Source organism: Halichoerus grypus, chromosome 15 (assembly GCF_964656455.1).
Source record: "Halichoerus grypus chromosome 15, mHalGry1.hap1.1, whole genome shotgun sequence".
Lineage (NCBI taxonomy): Eukaryota > Metazoa > Chordata > Mammalia > Carnivora > Phocidae > Halichoerus > Halichoerus grypus.
The window spans coordinates 60,543,892-60,555,105 of NC_135726.1; the positions used below are offsets into that span (position 1 = coordinate 60,543,892).

General features: G+C 47.2%; 1 protein-coding gene across 3 annotated transcripts; it reads left to right on the forward strand.

Annotated features, from left to right (window-relative positions):
- The first annotated feature begins 14 nt into the window (after window positions 1–14).
- On the forward strand, window positions 15–11,153 carry ZNF8 (zinc finger protein 8). 3 transcript variants are annotated; one of them, XM_078062917.1, is made up of 4 exons: window positions 15–194; window positions 2,983–4,881; window positions 5,182–5,277; window positions 7,015–11,153. In XM_078062917.1, the coding sequence occupies exons 2-4, from the start codon at window positions 4,746–4,748 to the stop codon at window positions 8,454–8,456; spliced, it is 1,674 nt and encodes a 557-aa protein (XP_077919043.1). In that variant the 5' UTR covers window positions 15–194; window positions 2,983–4,745; the 3' UTR covers window positions 8,457–11,153. The 3 variants fall into 3 exon arrangements, with proteins under 3 accessions (XP_077919043.1, XP_077919044.1, XP_035932601.1); XM_078062918.1 differs by having other exon boundaries at window positions 4,654–4,881; XM_036076708.2 differs by having other exon boundaries at window positions 4,755–4,881.
- The last annotated feature ends 61 nt before the right edge of the window (window positions 11,154–11,214 follow it).

The following is an 11,214-nucleotide window of genomic DNA, read 5'->3' on the forward strand; positions in this document are numbered from 1 at the left end:
TGTAGTCGCAGCGTCACCAGTGCGGCCGCCATTGTCCGGCGGGCGGCGAGTGGAGTGGTCCCTGAGGCCGGGGCTGCTCTCGGGTTTACGGCCGCTTCGGGCTCCTCTGCTCGACCTATCGGTCCTGGATGAACCCCGAAGAGGAAGCGACAGTACTGGCGATGACTACGGGGCTGCCAGCGGAGTGGCTTCAGGTAACAATAATAATAATAATAACAACGATGGCAGCGGGCCGAGCGTCTCCCGCAGGTATCGACCCTTTAACCCTCGCGGCGCACGGTGAGCAGGGCCCGGGCCTTACCGCTCTTGACGCAGGAGGAAGCTGAGGCGCAGGTCGGGGCGCGCCGACTGGCCCGACTGCTAAGGGTGGAGCTGGGACTCGAACCCGGCCGTCTGGCCCCCGAGTGCGCATGTCCGCTGGTACTCCTCCTCCCCGGTTCTGGGACCGGGCTTAGGCGCGTAGCCTGGGACAGCGCTGGCGCGGCCCGGCGGATGGCCTTCCCCGCGCCCCGAAGGCCAGCTGCTGCGTGACGGGTAATGGTAACTGGGGTCAGTGGAGCGCCGAGATGGCAGGTATTAACCGAGCAGAGATGACTTAATTCATGGGACACCCACCGAGAGCCCTGCTCCGCGAGGCCCCCGGCCCAACCTCTGGGGTACGGACAGGTCACCACGCACCGCATCAGTGGGGCGGGAGCGACTGCCCGGGCGCCCCGTCCCACATTCCCCGCGGGGGCTGTGGGGGCTCCGCAGCACTGGGCGGTGCGTGCTTGCGAGGCCATCTGGGAAGGTGCCCGATTCAGAGCTCCAGCATTTCTAGGCAAAGGGGCCGCTGCCTGTGTTCTCCTTAAAGTGCCGTCTCCACGTGGCAGAAACCAAAAATAATTCATAATTCCTGAAGCGCCACATCTTTGAAATTCTGCACTTACTGTCTTTTGTTGTTGTTTACAAGGATTTGCATTATTTCATATTTAGCATGCCAAATGAGACTATTGATAACCTTAGATTTGCATGTTTTCAGATGCGCATTAATAGTGCAACCACCCTTTATTTTGCTTTTGCTGTGGTTGGGGTGTGGCAGGGAATGAGCATTGTCAAAGTAAAACAGCTGGATAGTAATTAAAGCAGTCAAAAGAGATTTTATTCAGAAACTTTTGGAATGGGGGAAAGAGACTTCAGTATGGAACTGGACTCGATTCCAAATACAAGTAAAGGTGGGAATTTATACCTGGGGTCGGGGTGGGTGTAATTCTTGCTAAACTGACCTAACAGGATCCTTTATTATTATTGTTATTGTTACTGTTATTATTATTTTTAAGATTTTATTTATTTTAGAAGCACATGAGCGGGGCAGGGGTTGGGGAGAGAATCTCCAGCAGACTCCACGCTGAGCACGGAGCCCAATGTAGGGCTTGATCTCATGACCCTGAGATCATGACCTGAGCTGAAACCAAGAGTAAGATGCTTAACTGACTGAGCCACTCATGCCCCCCATGACCTAACAGGATTCTTTTTTTTTTTTTTTTTTTAAGATTTTATTTATTTATTTGAGAAAGAGAGAATGAGAGACAGAGAGCATGAGGGGTAGGAGGGTCAGAGGGAGAAGCAGACTCCCTGCCGAGCAGGGAGCCCGATGTGGGACTCGATCCCGGGACTCCAGGATCATGACCTGAGCCGAAGGCAGTTGCTTAACCAACTGAGCCACCCAGGCGCCCTCTTTTTTTTTTTTTTTTTAAGATTTTATTTATTTGACAGAGAGAGACACAGGGAGAGAGGGAACACAAGCAGGGGGAGTGGGAGAGGAAGAAGCAGGCCTCCCACAGAGCAAGGAGACCGGGATCATGACCCGAGCCGAAGGCAGATGCTTAACGACTGAGCCACCCAGGCACCACTCTAACAGGATTCTTGTCGAAGCAGGCCAAGTGATCAGATATTATCTGGAGGATTGTGGGGGATGAGGACTTTGAAAAGATATGGAGAGTGATCAGATATGGTGGGTGGGGATTCTGGCTAAACCAACTCTTTATGAATCTGGGTGATGCAAAATGGACACAGAAGTCCAGAGGTCAAGACCTAGTTGAGAAGAAGGTTCAGAGGAGAGAGTCTTTGTTAGCAGTAAGAGAAAGTGTATTAGTTATCTGTTGCTGTGTAACAAATAACCCAAAACTTAGTGGTCCAAAACAACAATAAATATTACTTCAGTTTTTGATGATAGAAGTCCTCAAATGATTTAGCTGGTGGTTCTGGCCTGGGCGCATGAGGCTATGATTAAGATGTCAGTCTGGACTGTTGTCATCTGGGACTTGACTGGGGCTAGAGGATCCATCTCCAAGATGGCTCTCTCACATGGCACTGAATAGTTCCTTCCCATGTGGGCCTCTCTGTGGAGCTGCTTGGCTGTCCTCACAACTTGGCATCTGGCTTCCCAAAGAGTGAATGATCCAGGAGAGGGCAAGGTAGAAGCCCCAGTGCCTTTTGTGCTCTGGGGTCAGAATTTACACACTGTCATTTGCACAATATCCTGTTGGTTACACAGGTCAAACATGCACAGAATAGGAGGGGACTGTACGACGACACAAGGGCTGGGGATCATTGGGAGGTGTCTTGGAGGCTGGCCACCACACAAGGCAAGGAAGCAGAGGGTTTTGAGGTCCAGTGTAAGCTTCCTGTGGCTGCTATAACAGAGCACCACAGATTTGGTGGCTTAAAGCAATGCACATTTATTCTTAAAGTTCTGGGGGTAAGAAGTCTGAAGTCATTTTCACTGGGCTGAAATCAAGGTGTGGGCAGAGCCACCCTTCCTGTGGAGGATCTAGGGGAGAATCGGTTTTCTTGTCTTTTCTAACTATTACAGCTGTAGATCTTGTGTTCCTTGGCTAATGGCAGTGGCCCTTTGTCAAGGCCGGCAGCATGGCATCTTGCTTTAGTGGTCACATTGCCTTTTGTCTTCTATAGTTAAGTCTCCCTCCACTCTCCCCTTAGAAGGACAAGGAATGGGCTCCTGCTAGAATTTCAGGACGAGACATGAAGGATCCATGTGCTGCTACTGAGAGGTCTTACGGCCTGGAGAGATCAGCACTCAGTGGACCTGGTGCCCGGGCTGTCAACCCATGCAGAGTGGGTGATGCTTGAGGGGGCAGAGTGGGGGAGGCGGGAGGCACAGGGAGCATGTATCAGGGTTTGAGGACCTTCTGACTGGGAGGTGGTGACATGGGGACAGGAACAGAGACCTCTGTTCCCAACCAAAGGGTTCTTCATGCGTCCTGCACAATTTTTTCAGCCATATGCCACCTATACTATAATTTCTTTAATATTTTAAAATATACTTTTGTTTTTCTTAAAAGAAAATACCCTTTTATAATTGAGGTATTTAGTAATTGATTTTGATTTGCATTTCCCTGGTGGCTAATGATGCTGAGCATCTTTTCATGTGTTTTTTCAGTATTTGTATATTTTATATTTTCTTTGAAGAAATACCTATTTAGATCCTTTGCCCATTTTAATTGGGTTGTTGCTATTATTGAGTTGTAGGAGGTGTCTTATCTGGATACAAGTCATTTACCAGATGTGTGATTTGCTATTGTTATCTCCCAGTATGTGGATGTCTTGTCACTTTTTTTTTTTTTTTCACTTTCTTGATAGTGTCCTTTGGAGCACAAAAGTTTTTAATTTTGATGAAGTCCAGCTTATTTATTTTTTATTTTGTTGCTTGTGCTTTTGCTGTCATATCTAAAAACCTTTGCCAATCCAAGATTGTGAAGATTTATCACTGTGTTTTCTTCTAAGAGTTTAATAGTCCTAGCTCTTATATTTTGTCTTTTATCCATTTTGAATTAACTTTTTATATGCTGTGAGGTAAGGGACCGACTTTATTCTTTTGCATGTTGTCCTGTAGAAAGTGTTTTACAGCGGCTTATTCCCCATCGCAGCCCCCAAGGAGTGATTCTCTGTAGACGTGGAAACAGGGAAGTAGAAGTGGGTGCCTGCGTGTACGTCTTGAGGGGGAAGTGGCAGAGTCAAAACTCGGATCCAGAAATATCTAGCTTTCGACCGCGGCCACACACAGCCCACAGAAGGGTTTGATTTGTGGGATAGGTTTTAAATACATTGCACCAACTTACAAAAATTTAAAGTGTTCATTTAAAGATTTGACCAAATTTCCAGCTACTCACTACAGATTGGCAATTCTGACCATATGAGCCCTGCATTTCCCCATGATCAGTTGGTTCTGAGTCCCAGCTGCCCCTTCAAACAGGGCACATGTTACCCATCACCTTCAGTGTCACCTCTCACAGATTACGTACCCTTGTAGGCTCTTACAGTAGCCCATTTCAGTCACTGATGAGCCTGCCTGGTCCCTAAAGGTAGGTGAGTTTCTGACTCTTTTCAGGGAGGATAACGAGCCTTGGTTTGAATGAATCAGAGGATTATTTAGCATATCAGTTAGATGTTACTGGGTAACAAACTATCCCAAAACTTAGTGGCTTAAACCAGTAGCCATTTCTTTATTCCACACATCTGCAAGTCAGCAGTCTCTGCACCTGTCTGAGATCAATTGTAGATCAGCTGTGGTTAGCTTTGATCTTGCTTGGATACTTTCACATGCCCCCAGTGAGACCCGACTCGCATTACTCAGAACATGCACTCTCTCAGGACACTGGCCTGCCTGTCCTCTGCATCCCCATTCCTCCTCCTCTTCCTGGGAGCACTGATGGAGACAGTTGAGCTGTTCAAGAGTGTGTGTGATGTTTCAGGAGCCGGTGACCTTCCGGGATGTGGCGGTGGACTTCACCCAGGAAGAGTGGGGGCAGCTGGGCCCTGCCCAGAGAACCCTGTATCGTGACGTGATGTTGGAGACCTTTGGGCATCTGCTCTCTGTGGGTAAGGCCTGCTTCCCCAGCTGATGATCAGATTCCTGCAGTGACTTATTCTTCATGGGTTATAGGTCATAGGGCCTCTGGTATGAGGACTTGACCTTAGGCTGGGGATTAGAGATCTTGCATTCTCATTCCCTGTGGAACAAATGGGCAGGGGGGTTTCTGCCCTTTTCTGTCCCAATGCAAAGTTTTCACCTTATTGTGAGATATCCTCGTGCCCTATCAGGAGTCTAGGGCTGGATCCTGAGCTGGTTCTTTCTCTCTGTAGCAGATCCACACATCCTGTGTCTTTCCCTTTTTCCAGGGCCTGAGCTTCCAAAACCTGAAGTCATCTCCCAGCTGGAGCAAGGGGCTGAGCTATGGGCAGCAGAGAGAGGAATTGCCCAGGGCTACTGTCCAGGTGAGATGCTGCCTAATGGGAGCAGCCCAACAGGTGACTGCAGATGTGCTGCTTGTAGAGTGGTGTGTCAGGGTCCCCAAGACCACCCAGAGATCCAGTGAAAGAATATAGAGGAGAGTCAGCAAGAAGAAAATGCTGACGGGGTGAAATCCAGAAGCCAGCCAAGACTCCAGAGGTCTCTCCCAGCAGAGTACCTGGGACATGCTTAGTTCCCCCAGCCATGAGTTGTGACAACACGTGAGAAATCTGAGCTACCAGGGAAGCTTGTTAGAGGCTCAATGCCAGGGGTTTCATTGGTGCTGGCCATAGGCACCCTGTGCCTGACATGGACCAAGATTCTAGACTCCCAGGGGAAAGCGGGTGTTCACCATAAACCATGTTGTTGGCACAGTTTGGGCACGGTGAGCTACTCTTATCAGTTAGGGTGGTGGGAACGCTCCTGAAGTCCAGATTCCCAGGGCCAAGTGCAAAAGCTGGCCTTTCTAAGGATGGCAGCCTCTTTCCTGCACAGAAGGTCTGCGCACTGCTCCTGTGCTCCCTGTTTTCCTCATCCAAGCTCCCCATCTGCCTCTTCTCCAGTGGTCAGAATCCCACCCCTTCCTCCCTCTCACGCTCGCTCTCAACAGCCGTCTGAGCATGCCCTTTCCACAGGATCATTTCTTTTTCTTTATTTTTCTTTAAGATTTTTTTTTTTTTTTTTAAGATTTTATTTATTTATTTGACAGAGAGAGAGGGAACACAAGCAGGGGGAGCGGCAGGCAGAGGGAGTGGGAGAGGGAGAAGCAGGCTCCCCGCTGAGCAGGGAGCCTGATGCGGGGCTCGATCCCAGGACCCTGGGATCATGACCTGAGCTGAAGGCAGCTGCTTAACCAACTGAGCCACCCAGGCGCCCCTGAGATGTTATTTTTAAGTAATCTCTACCCCCAGCGTAGGGCTTGAACTCACAACCTTGAGATCAAGAGTCGCATGCTCTACAGACTGAGCCAGGCAGGTGCCCCTCCACAGGATCATTTCTAATGTGTGAACTTGCCCTCCATCTTCTCCGTTTTATTCTTTCATGTCCAGATTCTGTAAACCTGTTCTCCACATCCATCTCTTCTCTTAGCAAAAAGGATTGTGTTCCTCTGTAAATATCTGAAAACTGGGCTAGAGCAGCTCAAAAAAAGAAGCTTTTTTTTTTTTTTCCACAAAGCAGCCACTGCTGCCTCTGGCTCAGTATTCCAGTGATGCCAGGGCTGATGGTTCTGATTCTTCTGGCTTTTCCTTGGGTTACGGCATGGATGCAGCAGCTCTGGCCATTGCATCAGTGCTTCAGGCAGAGGGAGAGGGAAGTAGGAAGAATAGTGGCAGTCACATTGTCCCCCCCCTTTTTTTTTTAAAGATTTTATTTATTTATTTGAGAGAGAGAATGAGAGAGAGAGAGCACATGAGAGGGGGGAGAGTCAGAGGGAGAAGCAGACTCCCTGCTGAGCAGGGAGCCCGATGCGGGACTCGATCCTGGGACTCCAGGATCATGACCTGAGCTGAAGGCAGTCGCCCAACCAACTGAGCCACCCAGGCGCCCACATTGTCCCCTTTTATCAGAACTCCAGATTTCATCCATTGAGGTCTCCTTGGTCGGGACTGGGTCACATCCACCTTCCTTCCCCAGCCACTAGGGCAGCTGGAAAGGAGGGCCTGTCACCCTCTCTGTGTTTTTTGCACCAACTCCCTCAGAGCTCTTTGGTATTCTTTTAGGCCAGGAGCCTGGACCTGAAAGCCAAGCGCCACCCAAGGAGCATGGCCTTCCTGAGGTGGAGACATCCCGTGTCACTGAAAGGGAAGGCTTCCTGAGGGATGCTCCCTGTTCCACCATACTAGGGGAAGACTGGGAATGTGAGGGCCAGGTGAAGTTGCCTGAGAAGGAACAGAATAATTTGAGGCAATCGGAATTTAGCCTCGAGGAAGCACCAATTCAAGATAAAAGCTATGAAAGTCTCAGGCTTGGGGAAAATGGTGTCCTGAGCTCAAACCTAAATCCATTCCCGGAGACTTCTAAGAGAGACTATCTCTGTGGTTACGACTCACAGGTTATAAACTCAGAATGTAACTCAAGCTTAGTCAGCCAGCGGACAGGCTCCTCAGGAAAGGAGCCATGTGACAGCAGTGACTGTAGCAGAACTCCTAGTCAGGCCGTTCCGATCACGGAACTCACACGAAGCCAGGTACAGGATAAGCCCTACAAGTGTACGGACTGCGGGAAGTCGTTTAACCACAACGCGCATCTCACAGTGCATAAGAGGATTCACACGGGAGAAAGACCTTACATGTGCAAAGAATGTGGGAAAGCCTTCAGCCAGAACTCCTCCCTGGTTCAGCATGAGCGAATCCACACAGGAGACAAGCCCTATAAATGTGCCGAGTGTGGGAAGTCTTTCTGCCATAGCACACACCTTACAGTCCATCGGAGAATTCACACCGGAGAGAAACCCTATGAATGTCAGGACTGTGGGCGGGCCTTTAACCAGAATTCATCCCTGGGTCGGCACAAGCGGACACACACTGGAGAGAAGCCGTACACGTGTAGCGTGTGTGGGAAATCCTTCTCACGGACCACTTGCCTGTTCCTGCATCTGAGGACGCACACAGAGGAGAGGCCCTATGAGTGCAACCACTGTGGGAAGGGCTTCAGGCACAGCTCCTCTCTGGCCCAGCATCAGCGAAAGCATGCTGGGGAGAAGCCCTACGAGTGCCGCCAGAGGCTAATCTTTGAGCAGACACCAGCTCTAACAAAGCATGAATGGACAGAAGCCCTCGGCTGTGACCCACCTTTGAATCCGGATGAGAGAGCTCACCGGAGCGACAGGCCTTTTAAGTGTAATCATTGTGGGAAATGTTTTATTCAGAGCTCACACCTCATCCGACACCAGATAACTCACACCAGAGAGGAGCCCCAGGGACGGAACCGGCGACGGCTTGAGCAGTCCTTTGGCCGGAGCTCACACCTTGGCCGCCATCAGCACACACACTCAAGTGAGAACCCTGGGGGCGGGACAAAGGCAGGACAGCCTGCGAGCCGGGCGCTTGCCCTGTTTGACATCCATGAAATCATGCAAGAGAAAAACCCAGTTCACGTTATTGGGGTTGAAGAGTCTTCCATGGGTGCTTCCGTGTTATTCGACATAAGAGAATCCTCATAGAGAAACCACAGATGACTTTTGAACCACAGGTACAAAAATGTGGTAAGTCCACAGAGTGCATTCATGGAAAGGGGGACTGGGGGTAGAAATGCCTAAGGTGACCTCTGATTTCATAAGGAAATGGTGCTTTCCAAATACCTGAGATTGATGGTTCTCAGATCTGTCAAGCTCAGTGCCCCCTTTCACAGGTGTTTTGTGCTATTCCTTCTATTACTCCAAAATGAATTTACAGGTAATGTAACCTACACACATGTGTACTGTAAAAAAATCAATATATGGCCCCTTTTTGTAAAGCATAATTAAAACAAAAGTAATTTATAGTAAAGTAATGTGTATACTAAGTGGGTGTGGTATCTCTCCATGTGACTGGGCCATTATGGCTGGACACCTGGGGCATTGGCTGTTGTCATCTGGTATATGGGAAACAGTGTTGGCCATGGAAATACTGTGAGGGGCATTCCTGTATGAGACGTGATTTTCTCAAGTGGTGACTAACTCTTGCAAAAGTTTTGAACAAAACAGAAGACCGCTGCATTTCTGGAAAATTCTGTATAAAATTCTAAGCATGCAGGAGTTAATTTGTGTTTATATGTGAAGTTGACTTAGGCTCTCAGTTCATACATTACAAACTGGTTGTTTCACACATACATTCATACATGGTCCACAGGGGCCTGTTCTGCACTTCACAGTCATTAGAGCACACTTGGCCCCCACCCACATGTCAGCCACATTCATGTCCAGATCAAATGACAAGAAAGCCCCCATGAAATTCTACTACATTCCCTGGGAGTGTCACAGCTTCTACTGAAAGCCATTGCCTTGAAACGGTTAGTGTTGCTTAAGCCAGAGGTTCTCAGTTGGGGTAGATTTGTCCTCCAGGAGACATTTGGTGATGTTTAGAGACATTTTTGGTTGTCATAACGGGCAGAACAGAGGGGTGCCACTTGGCAGCTAGTGGGTAGAGGATGCTGCTAAGCATCCTGTAATGCCCAAGGCAGCCCCCTCAACAAAGAATTATCTAGCCACAAATATGCCGGGGTAGAGAAACCATACCCAGCACTACAACCAACTTTTTCCAGAAAGATTCTAAATTGATGAGGGCTATACTAACAGTCCTATAGCTTTGATTGTAACAAGTGATATCATTAACTGTTTTATACACAAATGTTTCCTAGTAATTTTTTTGACCATTTTGCAGCATTCCTAATTGGTGTGAGAAAAGGAAGAGAATCTACTTATTTTTCTGAGTAATCTAAATTTTAGCATTTTATCGTGGACATTGTAAAACATGGATAAGCCCCACTTTTGACCATTCCTCCTGCCTGCCCTGTGGGGTGCAGATTTGGGAGTGTTCCACCTATCAGTGCCCTCTGGGGAGGGGACACCCAGTAACTTCATGGTTCTAGACAGCTCTAGAAGCCAGGCTTACAGTGCCCCTTTCCCTCCTCCTCAGCCCCCCAAATGGCAGCTTCTGAAGGGTCTTGTTTCCACAGTCTCAGTATTTGCTGGGTGGGCCTCAGTGGGTAAGCTGAGAACAAGCTCGTCACTTGCCTTCCTCTCCAGACAACAGAGATCTTTACAAATTTTCTATTTCTCATTTCAGGTCATGTTTTCTAGGCATAATATTCCTACTCATTTCCTTATAGATATTTTGAAACAGTCAGATAAACTCCTCAGGAGAGGTTACTATTAACTACAGAATACATGGTTTTATCAGTTTATAAAAGTAATGTAAATTCTTTACTGCAAATGTGGAAAATGCACAAAAGTAAAATTTAATTCCTCATACACCTATTCAGAGATGGTCACTACCATTAAGATTTTGTTAATTTTCCTGTAATTTTTTCTTAAAAAAATATATGTATACATATAGTGTACACTAGATCTTATACACACACACAAATATATTTATAGTATTGTGTTTAGAAAATTGGAATTCTTTCTAGTTCTCTTGTAACACATGCTTCTTACTATATTTTGAGCATCTTCCTCTGACAATTTCATGTAGCTTTTTAAATTACCTTTCAGGAGGATTGTAGCAATGTGACCACCTAGCATTTTATCAGCCTTGACTTTTATCCAAAAGGGTGGTGGTAGGGGGGAAGGTTTCCTACACATTTTCAAGGGGAGTATAAATTGATACGGCCTCTGTGAAGGACGATTTATTAGTTGCTATCTAAGATTAGAAACACACAACTCTTTGTCTCAGTAAACCTGTTGCTGGGAGTGAATCCAACAGATTTATTTGTATGTTGTAGACTGTTTGTACATGGTCTCACTATGGTATTGCTTTCAGAAGTAAAAATTTGTAAACAACCTCAGTGTCCACCATGGGGAACTGGGCTAGAGATTTACGCTGGAATGGAGAACTACACAGCTTTAAAAATGGGGATTGTCTTTATGTAATAATATGGGAAAGAGCTCCAAGATACATTGTTAAATGAAGAGGTATAAAACAGTGTGTAAAGTATGTTTCTATTTGTGTAAAAAAACATTGGCTTATACACACATACACACACACTCCTAAGGGTACAAAGTAACCAGGCATACTAGGTGCTATTGGGGAGGAGAACTGGGGGGAGAGGGATGAGGAATAATTTTCACTCTATATCTTTTGATATTTTTAGAATTTTGAAACATGTAAAAGTATTACCAGTTCATAAAATAAATTAAAAATCTCAACTGTTGCAAATTAAAGTAAGTTTGATCATTGGCTTCATTTTCTGTTGCACCTGCACACACACTAAATTCTTAGCCA